The sequence below is a fragment of the Silurus aristotelis genome (assembly GCF_946808225.1).
Source record: "Silurus aristotelis genome assembly, chromosome: 1".
Taxonomy (NCBI): domain Eukaryota; kingdom Metazoa; phylum Chordata; class Actinopteri; order Siluriformes; family Siluridae; genus Silurus; species Silurus aristotelis.
Genome location: NC_139574.1, coordinates 4178379 through 4200878, shown reverse-complemented (window position 1 = coordinate 4200878; position 22500 = coordinate 4178379). Strand labels below are relative to the sequence as shown.

Here is a 22500-nt window from a genome sequence, read left to right as displayed (position 1 = left end):
TGCTGTCATTATTACTACTGTTACTGTAATTATCACTACTGTTGCTGTCATTATCACTACTATTACTGTCATTATCACTACTGTTACTGTCATTATTACTACTGTTACTGTCATTATTACTACTGTTGCTGTCATTATCACTACTATTACTGTCATTATCACTACTGTTACTGTAATTATCACTACTGTTACTGTAATTATCACTACTGTTACTGTCATTATTACTACTGTTACTATAATTATCACTACTGTTGCTGTCAATTTCACTACTATTACTGTCATTATCACTACTGTTACTGTCATTATTACTACTGTTACTGTCATTATTACTACTGTTACTATAATTATTACTACTGTTACTGTCATTATCACTACTGTTACTGTCATTATTACTACTGTTACTGTCATTATTACTACTGTTACTGTAATTATCACTACTGTTGCTGTCATTATCACTACTATTACTGTCATTATCACTACTGTTACTGTCATTATCACTACTGTTACTGTCATTATTACTACTGTTACTGTCATTATTACTACTGTTACTGTAATTATCACTACTGTTGCTGTCATTATTACTACTGTTACTGTCATTATCACTACTGTTACTGTCATTATCACTACTGTTACTGTAATTATCACTACTGTTGCTGTCATTATCACTACTGTTACTGTCATTATTACTACTGTTACTGTCATTATCACTACTGTTACTGTCATTATCACTACTGTTACTATAATTATTACTACTGTTACTGTCATTATCACTACTGTTACTGTCATTATTACTACTGTTACTGTCATTATTACTACTGTTACTGCTATTATCAGTACTGTTACTGCCATTATCACTACTGTTACTGCCATTATCACTACTGTTACTGTCATTATTACTACTGTTACTGCCATTATCACTACTTTTTCTGTAATTATTACTACTGTTACTCTCAGTGCTGTAACAATTACAGATAGTCTTTATTACTACTGTTACTGCCAGTACTGTTACAATTACAGTTACTGTCATTATTACTACTGTTACTGCCAGTATTGTCGTTATTATTTCTGTTCCTGCCAGAATTGTTACAATTACAGTTACTGTTATCATTACTACTGTTATTGTCAGTACTGTAAAAATTGCCATTTGTCATTATTACTATTGTTACTGCCAGTACTGTTACAATTACAGTTACTATTATTATTACTACTGTTACAATAAGTACAGTCATTATTACTACTGTCTACTACTTGCTGTCGTTATTCATACTGTTACTGCCAGTATTGTCATTATTACTTTTGTTACTGCCAGTACTGTTACAATTACAGTTACTGTCATCATTACTACTGTTTTTGTAAGTACTGTAACAATTAGTCATTATTAGCCGTTAGTCATTATTACTACTGTTACTCTCAGTACTGTCGTTACTTCTTCTGTTCCTGCCAGTACTGTCGTTATTATTATTGTTACTGTCATTATTAATACTGTTACTCTCAGTACTGTTACAATTACAGTTAGTCATTATTACTACTGTTACTGTCAGTACTGTTACAAATAAATTTTCTGTTATTATTACTACTGTTACTGTTAGTACTGTTACTACATTACTGTTACCACCATTAATGTTTTTTTTTATGTTTAATTAATGTTTTATTAATGTTTGATTTTTATTATGAATAGATAATAGTAACAAGAATTGTAATGATAGTATTTATTATTACTGTTAGACAGTTTTCTCATATTATTATTATAATTATTATTGTTGTTGTTTTTTCTTTTTGTTACAAATGTATTAACATCATAATATTAAAAATAAGAAATACTATTATTATTTCCCTGTTTCAGAACAAAGCAGTACCTATTTATACAACTAGTAAAACTACTACATTGATGCTCAGAATTACTAGTATTAGTTACTTTCTTTAATATTCATCATACTGTTATTACTATTATTGTTATTACTAATGCCTTGTGTGCCACACTCACACACACACACTCACACACACACACACACAGCATATTTTTTTTGAAGCAGCCATTTACATTTGTATAAGTTTGACTGCCAGACATCATCATCGTCAGTCACAACACCACATGTGTACATGTAAAAGTATGCGTAAGAGTGTGTGTGTGTGTGTGTGTGTGTGTGTGTGTGTGTGTGTGTGTGTGTCAGAAAAAGAGAGTGATGCTGAGGATAGGATGCGAATGAGGAGGCAGGATATACAGCCAGATGAAGGGATGAGGTTTTGACGCTAAGCATGTAGCTAAGCTATTTGTATGTGCGTTTGTGCGTGTGTGTGTGTGATAGCGATGGCGTGATGAGATGGAGCGAAAGGCCCACTGACCTATACACACATTCTCATCGTCGAGCTCGGCCGAAGCATTGCGGTAGAAGCCCAGCTTGCAGAGCTGACAGTGCTGCCCCCTAGTGTTGTGCTTACAGCTCACGCAAATCACCGTGTTTATCAGCTCGATGTAGCTGCAGCGGTTCGAGTGGCCGAAACACTCGCAGTCTTGCACACACAGGGAGAGAAATGGGACCGGGTCTGTAAGCCATGTGTGTGTATACCTGTGTGTATGTATGTGTGTTTGTGTTGTAATGGCTCATGCTCCGAAAAAAGCAGAATGATTGCTCGATTTGGGGCTCATGAGAAAGCAATGGAGTTAGTATATACGCTCACTGTGTTAAGGTGTGTGTGTATTAGTGTGTGTGTGTGTGTGTGTGTGGGTGCATGCTCGGTTAGGACCGCAGGATGTCGGGGTGCGTTTAGAATCAGGAGAAACGTGTGTGTTAATGAGACGTTAAGGTTTGTAGCACACATTACCACAGGATGATGATGATGATGTAGATGATGAAGAAAACAGGACGATGTAATGATTGAAGAAGTCAAAGTGAAACAAATCCACAAAGCAGATGCAATCTTCAACCATGCAGGATTGAAAATTACATTTTTGCAAGTTTGTTTGAACACATTCGGAAATGAAAGATGGACGAGTGCATGTGCCAATAATCGCATCTTGGGTTCCAAATGAGAAAAAAAAGGTTCTAGATTTAAAGAATGTTTGGGGTTTTTTGTTTGTTTTTTTTTGTTTTTTTACAAATTGCAGTTATTTATTGTGGCAAATGCAACAATTTAACACACTTGCAGAGAATTACTGTCACTATTACTGCCATTACTGTCACCATTACTGTCATTATTACTGCTACTATTACTGTCATTACTGTCACTATTACTGCCAATATTACTGCCATTACTGTTACTATTACTGCCACTATTACTGCCATTACTGTCACTATTACTGCCACTATTACTGCCATTTCTGTCACTATTACTGCCATTACTGTCATTATTACTGCTACTATTACTGTCATTACAGTCACTATTACTGTCACTATTACTGCCATTACTGTCACTATTACTGCCACTATTACTGCCATTACTGTCACCATTACTGCAATTACTGTCATTATCACTGCCACTATTACTGCCATTACTGTCACCATTACTGCTGTTACTGTCATTATTACTGCTACTATTACTGTCATTACAGTCACTATTACTGTCACTATTACTGCCATTACTGTCACTATTACTGCCACTATTACTGCCATTACTGTCACCATTACTGCCATTACTGTCATTATTACTGCTACTATTACTGTCATTACTGTCACTATTACTGCCACTATTACTGCCATTACTGTCACTATTACTGCCACTATTACTGCCATTACTGTCACTATTACTGCCATTACTGTAATTATTACTGCTACTATTACTGTCATTACAGTCACTATTACTGTCACTATTACTGCCATTACTGTCACTATTACTGCCACTATTACTGCCATTACTGTCACCATTACTGCTACTATTACTGTCATTACTGTCACTATTACTGCCACTATTACTGCCATTACTGTCACCATTACTGCTACTATTACTGTCATTACTGTCACTATTACTGCCACTATTACTGCCATTACTGTCACTATTCCTGCCACTATTACTGCCATTACTGTCACCATTCCTGCCACTATTACTGCTACTATTACTGTCATAACTACCACTATTACTGCCATTACTGTCATTACTGTCACCATTACTGCCATTACTGTCACTATTACTGCCACCTATTACTGTCATTACAGTCACTATTACTGTCACAATAACTGCCATTACTGTCACTATTACTGCCACTATTACTGCAATTACTGTCACTATTACTGCCATGATTACTGCAATTACTGTCCCTATTACTGCCACTATTACTGCCACTATTACTGTCACTATACTGTCTGCTAAATGCCGCAAATGCACTATTACTGCCACTACTGTCACTATTACTGTCACTATTACTGCCATTATCGTCACTATTACAGTCATAATTACAGCCATTACTGTTACTATTATTCTCATTACTATCACTATTACTGCCATTACTGTCACTATTACAGTCATAATTACAGCCATTACTGTTACTATTATTCTCATTACTATCACTATTACTGCCATTACTGTCACTATTACAGTCATAATTACAGCCATTACTGTTACTATTATTCTCATTACTATCACTATTACTGCCATTACTGTCAATATTACAGTCATAATTCCTGCTATTACTGTTACTATTACTGTCACTATGACTGCCACTATTACTGTTACTATTACTGGCATTACTGTCACTAGTACTATTTACATTACTATAATTTTTACTATAACTATAACTGTCACTAATACTGCCATCACAGTCACTATTTTTGCCATTACAGTCATACTTTAGGGTGTTTTCTGGCTCCCATGTAACACTGGAGAATATACAGACCCGTGATTGAGATGTGTAATATAAAGTAGTTGAGGTTTCTGATAAAGCTGATGATGTTCCTCACTGTGGTATCAGCCTTTGCTTGGAATAGCAAAGAGAAGCTGGAACTTCTGTGTGTACATCCCCAGGCCTAAATTCCCTTCATACATCCCAAAATAACAAAGTTTTCCAGGTCACAGACTGGAGAGCGATGCGCCGTGCCTCAGCGTCCCTTTACCAGACAAACGTAACGAGAGCGCTCACTGTAGCCACATTGATTCCGTCAGATCCACCATGAGAAATTACACGTCCTTATCTGAACCACAGCAAATATTCCTCATCTATCCATCTTCTATTAAAGATTTCCTCAGTACATCGTCTCTGCTCGTCCCAGTTTCACAACAGGAACGAATCGAGAGTGGGGGAGGGGCGGGCTCAATTCGACTCGACTCGACTTGACTCGGAAACGACGTGCAAATGGGTTCTTATGGAAAATACTATAATACGAAGATATAATAAAAATAGCAGCCGGAATAAACATGAGAATTCACACAAGGTTTCTCTTCTCTTCTTTCTTTCTTTCTTTCTTTCTTTCTTTCTTTCTTTCTTTCTTTCTTTCTTTCTTTTTTTCTTTCTCCCTATTTTTCTCTGGTCTAGTTTCTCTTTAACACCCAAGTGTGTGTGTGTGTGTGTGTGTGTGTGTGTGTGTGTGTGTGTGTGCGTGTGTGTGTGTGTGTGTTTTGTTTGGTGAAGTCGGTACACTGCAGTCTGTGTTTGTGAGCAGGGCTTTCATTATCATGATCCGGATTGAGGTCAGGTCCCTCACACACACACACACACACACACACACACACACACACACACACACACACACACACACTAAGGATATACAATGATCTGAACACTGGTGTTCACCAGCAACAACTGCTTTATTTTATCACAAACAATAACGATTTTATACAGTAAACTTTGCACTCGTTTATTTCCTCACCACTTCATGTATTTACTTCCTTCTCGTTCTCTCCATCTCTCTATATAATTTCTATAGCTTTAATCATTCTTAATTATTACACATCTTTTTTATTTCACTTTACTTTCTTTTCTCTCTTTTCTGCTTCTCTCTTTATCCTTCTTCATCCCTTCATTCTTGTCCTCCATGTTTATGAAGTTATTCTACCTTCTAGTCTTTCTTTCTTTTTTCTTTGTGATTTCAATTTTTTTCTTTCTTTTCATTTTTAGTGCCCAGCATCCTTCCTTCCTTCCTTTCTTTCTTTCTTTCTTTCTTTCTTTCTTTCTTTCTTTCTTTCTTTCTTTCTTTCTTTCTTTCTTTCTTTCTTTCTTTCTTTCTTTTTCTAGTCAATAATTGTTTTTCGTGTATTTTTAGTTGCTTCTGTTCCTTCTTTCCTTGTTTCTGATTAGAAGTAGGTCACATGTCTGGTACACTGTGGTTGGTAATGAAGTGTGCAGCTCCTCAGTACAGATGTTTTAGTTTACGTTTATATATTCAGCAGTGTTTCGGGCTGTAGCTGAGTTTCTCACTCACACAGATGATGATCCTGGGAGATGAAAAGCGTCTATGAAATGAACACTCTCACGTTACTGGTTTCCAGCCCCAGCTTCGTCTCCTCGCGTGTTCACGTGAGAAACTGCGAGTGACATTCCTACACGATGCCTGCACTCTGATCACTACACTGTTTTGCAAAATCACACCAGCCTTATGATTTATCCAAAAACATTTGAAAATGTCACATTTTTTCCGACCTGCTGCACATATCTGCGGAAAACTCACAGATGTCTGGATTCCCACAATCCGAGTAGTGATATGATCAAGTTTGAGATAAGGTGATGAAATCTCCTTTAAGCTCTGCCCTTGGGGACTCAGGGATGTTTTTCATTCAGGAAAAAAAAAAAAACACTAGTCACCAGAAAGGCTTTCCTTTACCCTACACCATATCAGAACACCATCACTCCATCACTCAGGAGCTCAAAAAACAGTGACTGGAGGATAGCAGGGGAAAATATAACGCGTATAATGTGGTTAATATCAGATTCATACAGTAGACCACGCGGTGGGGTGTGGGAGGGGGTAAACATCTGTATGAATCTGTTTGAACTCCTACCTTTCTGAACGGACGACACGGTGGGAAAATCAACCTGAGGAGCTACTGCACATATTACAGAGACACAAAACAAAAAAAAAACAACAACAACAACAACACAACAGAACGAATTAAATGAAGCATGAACACAAATCAGTTATGACTTTAAAAATAGATTGTAACACAACAACCGTGGCAGTGTGAGCGTGATATGGAAACATGCTGTATACACTAACCATTATCTAAAGCTTTCCTCATGACCTCATGAAGCCTCGTTAAGATTTGCCTCATCTTCAACTCCATAACTACTCAGGAAGTGGATGAGAAATACCTTTATACAGACTCTGTTGTAAAAATCGTCCTGACTTGCACTTTATGCGTCCCATCATTTGCAGAAAGCCAAAGCAGACTGACTCGAGAGACTGCAGATCTGTAGAGCGCTCATTACTGGAGAGTTTTCCCCGTAGACCACAATGTTTTCGCAAAGGATTATTATCTAAAAACCATATCCCAAAGCAGTTTTCTCAAAAGGGAAAAAATATGTGGTGAAAAATTTGGAATGTAAATATAAATATATATGTAAATATTGTCGATTGTATTAATAAAAAAAATAAATAATAAAAAATAGGAAAGGATCACTTTTACCCTTCACACTCATCCTTCTGATCAATCACTATACCCTTCACACTCATCCTTCTGATCAATCACTATACCCTTCACACTCATCCTTCTGATCAATCACTATACCCTTCACACTCATCCTTCTGATCAATCACTATACCCTTCACACTCATCCTTCTGATCAATCACTATACCCTTCACACTCATCCTTCTGACCAATCACTTTACCCTTCACACTCATCCTTCTGATCAATCACTATACCCTTCACACTCATCCTTCTGATCAATCACTATACCCTTCACACTCATCCTTCTGACCAATCACTTTACCCTTCACACTCATCCTTCTGATCAATCACTATACCCTACACACTCATCCTTCTGATCAATCACTATACCCTTCACACTCATCCTTCTGATCAATCACTATACCCTTCACACTCATCCTTCTGATCAATCACTATACCCTTCACACTCATCCTTCTGATCAATCACTATACCCTTCACACTCATCCTTCTGATCAATCACTATACCCTTCACACTCATCCTTCTGACCAATCACTTTACCTTTCACACTCATCCTTCTGACCAATCACTATACCCTTCACACTCATCCTTCTGATCAATCACTATACCCTTCACACTCATCCTTCTGATCAATCACTATACCCTTCACACTCATCCTTCTGATCAATCACTATACCCTTCACACTCATCCTTCTGATCAATCACTATACCCTTCACACTCATCCTTCTGATCAATCACTATACCCTTCACACTCATCCTTCTGACCAATCACTTTACCCTTCACACTCATCCTTCTGATCAATCACTATACCCTTCACACTCATCCTTCTGACCAATCACTTTACCTTTCACACTCATCCTTCTGATCAATCACTATACCCTTCACACTCATCCTTCTGATCAATCACTATACCCTTCACACTCATCCTTCTGATCAATCACTATACCCTTCACACTCATCCTTCTGATCAATCACTATACCCTTCACACTCATCCTTCTGATTAATCACTATACCCTTCACACTCATCCTTCTGACCAATCACTTTACCCTTCACACTCATCCTTCTGACCAATCACTATACCCTTCACACTCATCCTTCTGATCAATCACTATACCCTTCACACTCATCCTTCTGATCAATCACTATACCCTTCACACTCATCCTTCTGATTAATCACTATACCCTTCACACTCATCCTTCTGACCAATCACTTTACCCTTCACACTCATCCTTCTGACCAATCACTTTACCCTTCACACTCATCCTTCTGACCAATCACTATACCCTTCACACTCATCCTTCTGATCAATCACTATACCCTTCACACTCATCCTTCTGACCAATCACTATACCCTTCACACTCATCCTTCTGACCAATCACTATACCCTTCACACTCATCCTTCTGACCAATCACTATACCCTTCACACTCATCCTTCTGACCAATCACTATACCCTTCACACTCATCCTTCTGATCAATCACTATACCCTTCACACTCATCCTTCTGACCAATCACTATACCCTACACACTCATCCTTCTGACCAATCACTATACCCTTCACACTCATCCTTCTGATCAATCACTATACCCTACACACTCATCCTTCTGATCAATCACTATACCCTTCACACTCATCCTTCTGATCAATCACTATACCCTTCACACTCATCCTTCTGATCAATCACTATACCCTACACACTCATCCTTCTGATCAATCACTATACCCTACACACTCATCCTTCTGATCAATCACTATACCCTACACACTCATCCTTCTGATCAATCACTATACCCTTCACACTCATCCTTCTGATCAATCACTATACCCTACACATTCATCCTTCTGACCAATCACTATACCCTTCACACTCATCCTTCTGATCAATCACTATACCCTACACATTCATCCTTCTGATCAATCACTATACCCTTCACACTCATCCTTCTGATCAATCACTATACCCTACACACTCATCCTTCTGATCAATCACTATACCCTTCACACTCATCCTTCTGATCAATCACTATACCCTACACACTCATCCTTCTGATCAATCACTATACCCTTCACACTCATCCTTCTGATCAATCACTATACCCTACACATTCATCCTTCTGACCAATCACTATACCCTACACACTCATCCTTCTGATCAATCACTATACCCTACACACTCATCCTTCTGATCAATCACTATACCCTACACATTCATCCTTCTGATCAATCACTATACCCTACACACTCATCCTTCTGATCAATCACTATACCCTACACACTCATCCTTCTGACCAATCACTTTACAGTCTTTACCACATCATTACTGTACAACTTTGATTTAAACCCACCTTTCATGACCATTTCCTAAACACAAAACATCCATTCATCTATTCAGTATTTATTTTGATCTTTCACGTTTTCACCAGTTCCTCCTTGCAACTTACACCACACACATACCACCCACACCCTTAAACAACATAATCCTCACTCCACAACCCCATTCATTTCAATTAACTCCAGAACCCTCGAAATGCTTCCATCCCAATTTATATCTGCATCTTCATACCATTATGCCCCTAAAACCTCATTTCTACCCAACATCTACTAGTGGTGTACGAATTACACAAATCATGTACTTGAGTAGAGGTAAAGATCCAGGAAGTGAAAGTAGAAAGTGTCCCTTTAAACCTTTACTTGAGTAAAAGTACAAAAGTTTTTACCTTCACATGTACTTAAGTATCAATGTACTATGATTTATTATAACTTTAATGTTCCTATAATCTATTATTACTATTGTTTACTTAATCAACTCAGTTGATGTGTAAAGACCCGAATGTGACTCTCAGCACACTGATCTATTAATAGAATGATATTAATGACTCAAACACTGATTGATTTCTATTGCAATGATCATGAACCCAAAACCATTTTTTTCAACGATTTAAAAAAATGATCAAAATAAACTCACGTGTGTGGTGGTGAGTTCGAGTCTGGAGATTCTTTATCATTTATTTCTCTCTCAATGTTCTGTTAGCTGTTAAACTGATGCTAAACTGTATGTTGGTGATCAGTAGATACCAACAACTGGCAATGGCGATTCTAGCATGAACTCCTGGGTGAACTACGCTATGACACAAGTCCCCCCACTGATTAGTTTCAGCTTTGAAAAGCAGCTCTCTGCTTCAGCTACCACTGGATGAGTAAAAACATATTCTCAGAGCAGTCCACAAATTTGGAGACATTCCCAAGCGCTCTGTTTCATGTAGAAAGATCACCCTAAATGCACAATAAACACTTCTGCACATTATCTCAGAACTCTCAGAACCAAGAACCAGTACACCATTGACTGACCCCATTTTTTATCTGAATTAAAAAACAATCGAGTCTTCACAGTACCACTGCAAAATAATGTCTCAAAGACTCTTCATGATCTACACCTTCACCCTTCCCCCCATCCTTCCTGAACAACCACTAGTTAATAGTCAACATTAATAATAACCACGTATTCTTCTTAATCCTAGTCTTTTACCCTCCCATTCTTTACACTCAACCTTAAATTCCTTTGACTGAACCCTATGCCCTAAAAAATGAATCTTCAACCTTTTATTCCAGATCTTCATGGTTGACCCCGTCACCCTACAAACCAGTTCTCTCCAAGATGTTTGCTCTACTTGATATATTTTTCCTCTATTCTTTATCCGAACTGAAAGAAAATCGAGAGTCTTCACAGTCCCCCTGCAAAATAATGAAGTCTAAAAGTCTGCGAAAACTGGAGCAAGTGTGTGTGGATGCGAGTGTGTTTGTGCAGGAAAAGAGGTCTGCTGTCTCTTCTAGCTGTAGAATCTCAGTGCCGCTCTCAGACTTGTCAGAGTGCCTCGTGGAGGAGTGAGACAGAAGGAAGAAGGCAAAAACAAGTTTGACCAGTTGGAGGTTGTCAAGACTTTCGCCTGACAGCACAGCAAACAAGAACCCCTACGAAAAAATTGGCAGGCAGAATCTCTGGTGATTTCATTCAACTCGCTACAGACTGCTGTGTGTGGCAGATCTGGGGGTAAAAAAAAAAAGAAAAAGAAAAAAAAAAAAAAAGAAAGGAAAAAAAACAACAAAGAAAACAGTATTTTGGTCTGAGTTGGTTGGAAGTGGATCCTACCTTGATTTCGGTTAGCAACACCTAGAGACGAAACGTTCTGCCGGACTGTATGCAATCAGGAGAGACGAGGAGTTGTTAGCATGAACCTTATTATGTGATCAATCAGATGCACTAAAAATGGATCTAGGTTGGACCAGGTGGACACAGACATGGCTACACACCCACACACACCACACACACACACACACACCACACACAGGGCTACGGCTTGGGTTCTGCAAACCTCTCTTGCACACCAGGGAACCGCCAAGCCTGACAGAGAACAAGCAGTAGATGCATCCCAAAACCAGTGGCACATGATCATTGTATGTAATTTGATATGTTTCATGGTTCATCATCAAATGGACTGAAATTAAACCAAACAAACAAAAAAAACGAAGAAAGATTAAGGACCTCACGTCAATGTATGTTTATTTTTTTTAGCTAGCTACGCCGATCTGCATGCCTCGCGCGACGTGTGGCTCTATATTTAACGAACGCGCACTTCAATTCGTCAAATTGATTATCCAATCGATATCTAATTACGTGACATTTCTGGAAGAAAGAATAACAATGAATTAGCGGCGCGAGAAGGCGCCGGTGGGCGCTAATGACGGATCTCCGCAATTACATACAATTCTTCATTTCCTCCGAGAGAGGGCGGAAATGCTGGACGGCAAGGGATGAAGAAGTCTGCTGTCAAGCTCAGTAGCATAAAAACCCCCAATTCCCTCACGCCAAACCACCACCACCTTCTCACCCCATCGTGTCCATTCTCTCTGTCACTTTGTGAGCTAATAATCGTGAATTTCCACGCGCCCCGCCCTTAGAGTGTATGCTTTATTAGGAACGTGATGTAGAGAAAAGTCCAGGGCTTGTGCTATTCATTACGCATCTGATAAAGGGGTGAGAGAACTTTTCCTCCACTTTGAATTACGGTTGTCTGAGATGTGAGGAAAAAAAAATACAACTAAAACGTCACAAAGGTGTAAGCTAGCGCCTCTTTTCCTTTAGACCCGCTACACTGCTACACAATCCAACACGGTTTTTTGTTTGTTTGAAAAGGACTGAAAGCTTTTTTTTTAACAAAATCATGACCTTTAGCTAGGATCTTTAGTTAGCTACGGTCTAACTTGCTAGTTAGGTAAAAAAGCTACACAGCTGCTAAGAACACAGCTACTTCGCATAAGTAATCAAAGCCATTTAAAAACATGCCCCCTGTCCATTCTTTTGATTGGGTCATTCGCCCCACTGGACCCTTTAAGACCCAACTGGATCCTGTCGAGTCTGAGAGCTAGCATGCTCTTCCTCAAAGAAGCCACCTATAAAACCTAGACGAATGAAGTAATCGAATACAAGCATAAGAATCAACCACAGAACTACACGATACTGCCAAAAGTATGTGGACACCTGACCTTAAGATCTGATGTCCCCTTTTTTTGACGTCCCCTTCCACATTAATCCCCATTTGCTTGTATAATAATCTGGAAATTAGGTTAATATTGAAGTGTGTTTTTGGGAGATTCAGCTATAAGGGTATTAGTAAAGTCAGTGGTAACTTGGTGATAAGATGTTGGACGGCTGATCTGGAGGTCGTTCACCACCTCTGCTGGGCCCCTGAGTGAGGCCCTTAACCCTGAACTGCTCAGTTGTATAAACAAAATAAATGTAAGACACTCTGGATGAAGGTGTGTGTCAAAAGCCCTAAATGTAAATGTACTAATGTATGTGAGGAGGCCTGGGGTGCAGTCAGCATTCACATTGATGGAGATTTTCCATTCCATCCCATGGAAAGCTGGAAAACTTTATGCTCCAGATTTGTGGAAAAGGCTGTCAAGTGTTTCCCCGATACTTGTTGGCGTATAGCGTAGGAAGGGTGTGTTAAAAAAAAGGAACGTTCGTCAATAAAACCCGGGCTGAAGGGAACAAAACAAAGATAAGCAAAGTGAATGACAAAGCGATTCATCAAATTCATCAATCGGAGTTTAGATGCTCATGTTTATCAGCAGAATCTAAAGGAAAAAGAGAAACACTGATTCTTATACAGTGCATTGTGTTTTTTTATTCTCCATTAATGCTGGAAAGGTTCTGTAAAGAGGACACACTTAACCATTCAACCTCATTACTCACAAAACCTAGAACATAAAGTATTTAAGACTAGCTTTCTAAAACAACCGAGTCTCGCTAACTCCCCCCCACTCAACGCCACCCCCACCACCCCCCGAGGAGCCTGAGACGGGGCCGGGAGGAACAGAACAGGCCGGGAGAAACGATTAAAACAACAGAATTGGACGCTGATTAGTTCTGATGCTCACACGTCTGTCGTGTGTAGAAAAGAGAAAAGAGAAAAAAGGTTAAAATGTAAATGAGGAGTGACTGAGTTTAATCAGCGCCGCTCCTTTAATGAAATGCGATCCTGTACGGCGTCTTAAAATATTAATTTTGCCCTAATACCCGCGATAGGCAGGTCTCGGCAAGCTTAATAAGCGCGAGATAGAATTGAGAAAAGTCAATAAGGAATTCAATTATGTTTACGGAGAAACTGCATTTCTTTTCGGGGGTTTTTTTTCTTCTCCTTTTCCATCACTCGGTTCACGCACGCTCGGACGTAATCTCGTCCTCCTCAAGGACACCTCTCCTTGAGATGGGTGTGTGTGTGTGTGTGTGTGTGTGTGTGTGTGTGTGTTGGGTGGGGTTTCTTTTGTGTTTCACATATATACACATGCACTGAGAGAACAATTGGTGACTGATTGGTGTTGGTGAGTGTGTGTGTGTGTGTGTGTGTGTGTGTGTGTGTGTGTGTGTGTGTGTGTGTGTGTGTGTGTGTGTGTGTGTGTGTGAGGCTGAATGGTAAGCCAGTCCTCTCTCATAGGGCATCCCCCCACCACACAAGCACACAAGCACACAAGCACACACACACACACACACACACACACACACACACACACACACATACCTGAATTTCAGTTTTACCATATGACGCAATTTTAAACGTTCTCATAAAGGGACCCTGAGACAGAATCAGAGTTTAAACACACACACACACACACACACACACACACACACACACACACACACACACACACACACACACACACACACACACATACCCAATAAAAATTTATAACCAAAAGTTTGGCCATAAGGTCGATATGTGCTGCTTTTTTAACCTCCGAATCCAAATTGACTTTGCTGTTATAATGAGCTCCACTCTTCTGGCAAGATGTTCCTCTAGATTTTGTGGAGATTTGTCTTTTTTATTCAGACACAAGAGTGTTAGTAAAGTCAGGTATTGATGCAGGAAAGGAGGTGAGGAGTCCTCGGGGTGCAGTCAGTGTTCACATTCATCCTCAATAGGTTTGGAGCTCTATAGCAGGAGATCTTCCACACACTTCCAACCCATGTAGCTTCATGGAGCCGACTTTGTGCACAGGAGCATCATCATGCTGGAACAGGTTTGGGTCTGCTCATTGAAGTGAAGGGAAAATTCCATGCTTCCAATTATGTGCCTCCATATTTAGTTTGGGGAAGAAACAGGTGTCCCAATACTTTTGGGAGTTTGACTCGATTGGAATCGAAACGGGAATTTCGAAATAAATCAAAAACGTCGAATGCACTAGAAAAAGAAACTATTGGATAAGTTGTTGAAGTAAAGAGTTTGGATGCCATATCACAAAAACGATCGTCTACACGCTACTGAAAAGTACAGAAACGTCTGGAGGGAAATTTTTCATTTGGATCAGAATTGAAAGCAGGAAAACTGTAAATCCTGGAATGCTGTATGTGCAAATATATATATTGCACTCATGTACTCAATGCAAAATACGTCCCACTGAGCAAACACTAATCAATGGAGGAATAAATCCACTTAAAATACGCAACTATTTGATGCACTATATGTCTCCAAAAGTATTGGGACGTCCGACTGTTCCATCCATAAGTGGTTCTTTCCCAAAATTTCACCGTGAACTTGAAGGCATGCGATTGTACGGGACGTCTTTGGATGCAGGAGCAGGAAATTTTCCCTTCACTTGAATTAGGAGACCCAAACTTGTTCCAGGATGACACAAATCCAGCACCAAGATGATATGCTTTACATGAGTTGAAGTGTGTGGAATATCTCCTGCTATAGAGTTCCAACCCCAGACCTTCTCAGCCCTCAGCCTACATCAGTACCTGACTTCACCAACGTCCTCGTGCTTAAAAAGGAACATCAAATCTCCACAAAATCTAGTGGAACATCTTCCCAGAACATTGAAGGTTATTATAAGAGCAAATGAGGAATAAGATGTTTAAAAAGAAGCACATAGCAATGTTATGGAAGGTGTCCGCAAACCTTTGGCCGGTGCGCGTAGCTATGAAGTAGCTGTACGTAAAACCCTGCACTATATTTTACCGTGCGACTCGATTGTGCTGACTCGGGCAGAGATTTTTACGAGGCAGAGAGGAAATCAGTCGTCTAACTGGTGTCGGTGGAAAAAAGGACCGTGTGCATGATCACGTGTGTATGAACGTGTTGTAATGAACGTGTGTCTGGAACGGTGGTAACGGCTCGGTGGAGAAGGACATGCAGCCCATGCGAGTGGCACAGAGTGACCTACAACACAATACAAAATCACACACACACACACACACACACACACACACACACACAAACACACACACACACACACACACACACACAGCACAACACAACACAACACAGCACAATACAACACAACACAACACAGTAGTGAAGAAGGACTGGCAGAAAATGGAAGAACGTCCACTTGGTCATTCGGCATCATTCATTTCTGAGTGGCAGTAAAACACTCTGAAGTCTAGACTGTGTGATGACTGTCATGAACTGTGTGAGGCTGGAGGAGGCGGAGCTTCACACATCGACACGCCCTGATTTTAATACAACATCTACTGCTACAAATCATCATCATCATCATCATCATCATCATCATCATCATCATTATCATCATCATCATCAACAACACAGTCAGCGTCATTATCCTCATGATCATGATATTCACCATTATCATCATCATCGTCACTATCATCGTCATACTTATACTCTTCGTCGTCGTCATCATCATCTTCACTATCATCGTCATACTTATACTAATCATCATCATCTTCATCGTCACTATCATCGTCATACTTATACTTATCGTCATCTTCATCGTCACTATCATCGTCATACTTATACTCATCGTCATCTTCATCGTCACTATCATCGTCATACTTATACTCATCATCATCTTCATCGTCACTATCATCGTCATACTTATACTCATCATCATCATTCTCCTCATTATTATCATTACATTATCATTACATTTACAGTGTTTGGCAGATCCTTATCCAGAACGACTTACATTAAAACAAGCACTAAGCAGCTATCTTCAGGGGCCTTGCTCAGGGGCCCAGCAGTGGCAGCTTGGTATGGCTGGGATTTAAACTCATGACCTTGGAATCCAAAGCTAAATTTCTTAATCTCTAATCTACCAACTTGACACCATCCCCATTATCATCGTCATCATGATTGTCACCACCACCTTCACCAAGATCATCACCATCACCGTCACCATCATCATCATCATTCATCTCCTCCTCCTCCTCAGGAGATCCCTCACTCCCTCACTCCCTCACTCCTGTTCTGTTAATAAAGCCTGTTTTTCCGAGGCTGCTCTCTGCAGATGAAACAGATTCCTGCCCTGAGCTGTTGAAGGTTACGATGTTAAAGTCGTGTTTTATTGCAGGAAATTTGTAGAAACAAACCCTGATTTTGATGCGTTGGAGTATTTACTTCTTTTATTATTATATGAGAAGGAAATGTTCCCGCTTCCATCACCTCAGGCAGGATATAGGCTGAAAAACCGTGGTGTTGGATTTCCATAAAAAAATACAATTGGAATCTTCCAGACCCGGAAATATAAGGATTAGATTTCCCTGTGACCTTTGATCCCTGCATTTTGATATTTCATTGCTTCAGGGCAGGGCTGTGAAGAATTTTCCTTATTCGCGAGAAGAAGCAGTCCTCCGTCTCCTCCTCAGCTTCCAGGGCTTTCGGAGTCTCCACTCGCTGACATTATTCAGGAGGCTATTTACCAGACTAGGTGCTATTACTGGGCGATTTTTTGCTGTGATGGTGATAGAAAAGGAACAGACACGTCTCCCGCGAAGGGCCGGAATTGAATCGGCGCTCCGTGTGGAGAACGGAGGCGTGTTTGCGCACCCTGCCGAGAATGAGCCAGAAGAATCCCCGTGAGGAAGGAGGTTTGATGTGGAAACAGCTGGTCTCTGAATGCACTTTGACTCGCTCAATATTTCTCTGGCTGCTGTTCTGCTATTGAGCCTCCCAGCTGCTGTAACTCGAGGCCCCCGGCTGGACCAGATAATGCCGCATTGCTCATATTAAAATGACCTTTTCCTCATCGTGCTCGTGGAGACGACTCGGGCTTCAATAAGCGTCTGTGTGTGTGTGGCATTTATTCATAATACATACAAGAAAGGAGGAAAATGGGAAAATAACAGCTTGTACGGATGGGAGGAGTCGGCTTCGGTATCGCGTCGGCGGGAGCTAAGCTAGCTTCACTAAGCTGTAATTAACACTCGGGTTGAACAAAAAAATGCGCACAGACGAGGTTTGCGTGTAATCCTGTGGGATTTTGGGAAAAATGCTGGCAAATTTTTGCTAATGGAAAAGCCACACACACACACACACACACACACACACACACACACACACACACACACACACACACACACACACAAAAATACACACTCTGGGAAAAAAACTGTGTCTGAATGTCACGGGCACGATGCGAAAATAAATAAGTCTGGCTGTTTATGCAGATAGTGTGTGTGAGTTCGATTAGACGTGTGTGTGTTTATGTAAATGTACATAAACATCATTACTGTACACACACACACACACAATATGTCGCTCTGTTACTTTCTATTAGGCAACATTTCAAGCCCGGTGTTATGGTTCACTGAGAACTCGATCTGTACTCCGAAAGTACACCAAATACTGCCAATTCTATTCCCAGAGACAGTAAATGTGTCCGTAATGCAGTCGAAACTGGTTCCAAAGACAATAAATATGTCCAAATTAAAGTCAATTTGGTCAGAAAGACAGTCAATATGTCTGAATTCGAGCCAATTCGGTAGCGAAAGACAGTAAATACATCCACAATATAGTTCATTGGTCCAACGGACAGCAAATATGTCCAATGTAGATCCGTGAGGTTCGAAAGATTCTAAATATGTCCAAAAGAAGAGTCAATCCGGTCCCAAAGACGGTACATAAGTATGAAATATAGTTAATGGGTCCAGTAGACGGTACAAATGTCCAAAATTAGACTCAATTTGTTTCGAAAGACTGTAAATATGTCCAAAATACTAATATATTGGTCCTGAAGACAATAAATATGTTTAAAATACAGTAAATGCTGTGCCTAAAGACAGCAATTACATCCAAAGTAAAGCCAGTTAGGTTCAAAAGACTGTAAATATGTCCAAATAAGACTCAATTTAATCACAACGACAGTAAATATGTCCAAAATACAATACATTCAGTCCTTAAACAACAGCAAGTATGTCCACAGTGGAGCCAGTTAAGTTCACACCACAGTAAATATGTCCATAGTACAGGGAATATGGTCCAAAAGACAATTTGTTTAAAATACAGTCAATTTAGGACAAAACACTGTAAATCTGTGGTCATTGTGGTCCAAATTTGGTCCTAAAGCTAATTGGTCAAAAGGACAGTAAGTTTGTCCAAATTAGGCTCGAAAAATCTGTAAGATACAATCAGATCAAATCAACGAGCTCCAAAAGACAGTAAATGTGTCAAACTTGTAAAAAAAAATATATTAAATATGTCGAAATTTATGAACATTTAAGTCCAAAAGACTGTAAATATGTCCAAAAATGGACACGTTTACTAAAAAAACTGAAAATATGTCCAAGACACAATCAGTTTAGTCCGAAAGGTAGTAAATAAGTCTAATATCTAGTCAATATGTGGTCAATTTAGTAAAAATAAATTGATAAAAATACAGTAAATATGTTTGAATTGAAGTCAAAATTGTGTGGAATAAAGACATGATTTAGTATATATTATAATTATATATACTGTATATTATAAGTATATATTTAGTATATATATTAGACTTATAATATGTAAATCTAAATTACAGTCAATGTGATAAACGTGTCCAATTTACAGTTCATTTGGTCTGAAAGACAATAAATCTGTGCAGAATACAACCAGTTTTTATCAGCAGTACTGTAATACGTTTAAATTCCAGTCAGTCTGGTCCAAATTCATTCACCAGATCTGTTTATTCCAATCGTCCCTACACTCCTCTCCTAGATTCCTTCACTAGACTTCTTCCCCTTGGTCTCTAGCCCTCAGTGCTCTGCTATAAAATTTCTCATAAATCATAACCTTTACATAACATTTACTCTCGTCTTCTCCTCCGCCGTTAAAGGCCGATCTATCTGTACTTCAGAAATGAATATCGGACGCCAAGTGGACGTGAAGGTGAAGCGAAAGCCAGGCGTCATGCAGTGTCTCGGATTATTGCACAGGTTACTTACTCACTGGACCCACGTTATTCGGCACACCTGTGAAAAGAAAGAAGAAAAGAGAGAGAGAGAGAGAGAGAGAGAGAGAGAGAGAGAGAGAGAGAGAGAGAGAGAGAGAGAGAGAGAGAGATGTTAGCACTCTGTCATAGATTTCTAAATCTGTAAAAGTCAATATTAGATGAAAAATGAATATTCTTCTCATTTTGGTTAGAAACACAACGCTTCGTCCAGACTTCGTATTTCAGTACCGTCTCAAAACCTGCTTTAATATTGATTTATTATTCTAATGTGTTCACCTTTACTGTGTTTTACCAGAATATACATATTGCCAGAAATTCTATTCAATTAATACATTTTTTTTCACATTTATTTATTTATTTATTTATTTATTTATTTATTTATTTATTTATTTATCTATCTATTTAAATAAATGATAAATAAATCAATACATGTATTTGTAAATGTATAACATTATTAATATATATAAATATTACTTTATTTATTTATTTATTTATTTATTTATTTATTTATTTATTTTTTTATTTTTATTAATAAATCAATTCATAAGTTAGTAAACAAAAAAATAATTAGATATGTTTCCAGAGGGAAAAAATAAAAGAAAAAATAAAATTAAAAAATTAAAAATAATAACTATATATATATATAAAAGAAAAAGAAAAAGAAAAAAAAAATATATATATACAGTGAGGAAAATAAGTATTTGAACACGCTGCTATTTTGCAAGTTCTCCCACTTAGAAATCATGGAGGGGTCTGAAATTGTCATCGTAGGTGCATGTTCACTGTGAGAGACATAATCTAAAAAAAAAAAATCCAGAAATCACAATATATGATTTTTATACTATTTATTTGTATGATACAGCTGCAAATAAGTATTTGAACACCTGTCTATCAGCTAGAATTCTGACCCTCAAAGACCTGTTAGTCTGCCTTTAAAATGTCCACCTCCACTACATTTATTATCCTAAATTAGATTCACCTGTTTGAGGTCGTTTGCTGCATAAAGACACCTGTCCACCCCATACAATCAGTAAGAATCCAACTACTAACATGGACAAGACCAAAGAGCTGTCCAAAGACACTAGGGACAAAATTGTACACCTCCACAAGGCTGGAAAGGGCTACGGAGAAATTGCCAAGCAGCTTGGTGAAAAAAGGTCCACTGTTGGAGCAATCATTAGAAAATGGAAGAAGCTAAACATGACTGTCAATCTCCCTCAGACTGGGGCTTCATGCAAGATCTCACCTCGTGGGGTCTCAATGATCCTAAGGAAGATGAGAAATCAGCCCAGAACTACACAGGAGGAGCTGATCAACGGCCTGAAAAGAGCTGGGACCACAGTTTCCAAGGTTACTGTTGGCAATACACTAAGACGTCATGGTTTGAAATCATGCATGGCACGGAAGGTTCCCCTGCTTAAACCAGCACATGTCCAGGCACATCTTAAGTTTGCCAATGACCATTTGGATGTTCCAGAGGAGTCATGGGAGAAAGTCATGTGGTCAGATGAGACCAAAATAGAACTTTTGGGTCATAATTCCACTAAACATGTTTGAAGGAAGAAAAATGATGAGTACCATCCCAAGAACACCATCCCTACTGTGAAGCATGGGGGTGGTAGCATCATGCTTTGGGGGTGTATTTCTGCACATGGGACAGGGCGACTGCACTGTATTAAGGAGAGGATGACCGGGGCCATGTATTGCGAGATTTTGGGGAACAACCTCCTTTCCTCAGTTAGAGCATTTAAGATGGGTCGAGGCTGGGTCTTCCAACATGACAATGACCCGAAGCACACAGCCAGGATAACCAAGAAGTGGCTCTGTAAGAAGCATATCAAGGTTCTGGCGTGGCCTAGCCAGTCTCCAGACCTAAACCCAATAGAGAATCTTTGGAGGGAGCTTAAAGTCCGTGTTTCCCAGTGTCAGGCCAGAAACCTGACTAATCTAGAGAAGATCTGTGTGGAGGAGTGGGCTAAAATCCCTCCTGCAGTGTGTGCAAACCTGGTGAAAAACTACAGGAAACGTTTGACCTCTGTAATTGCAAACAAAGGCTACTGTACCAAATATTAACATTGACTTTCTCAGGTGTTCAAATACTTATTTGCAGCTGTATCATACAAATAAATAGTTTAAAAATCATATATTGTGATTTCTGGATTTTTTTTTTAGATTATGTCTCTCACAGTGGACATGCACCTCCGAT

At 39.2% G+C, this 22500-nt stretch overlaps 1 protein-coding gene across 8 annotated transcripts in view; it reads right to left on the bottom strand.

Annotated features, from left to right (window-relative positions):
* The window catches only part of ntng1a (netrin g1a), a 153578-nt gene that overhangs the window by 12244 nt on the left and 118834 nt on the right, over positions 1 to 22500 (bottom strand). For 2 of the 8 annotated variants that reach the window (XM_083546717.1, XM_083546718.1), the window contains exons 5-6: positions 20287 to 20313; positions 2344 to 2511 (exon numbers count right to left, since the gene is read on the bottom strand). In XM_083546717.1, the coding sequence (XP_083402843.1) occupies positions 2344 to 2511; positions 20287 to 20313 (195 nt within the window). Of the gene's footprint in view, positions 1 to 2343; positions 2512 to 6927; positions 6973 to 11709; positions 11755 to 20286; positions 20314 to 22500 lie in introns of all 8 variants that reach the window. The other 6 variants (XM_083546719.1, XM_083546723.1, XM_083546720.1 and 3 more) reach the window with 5 other exon arrangements.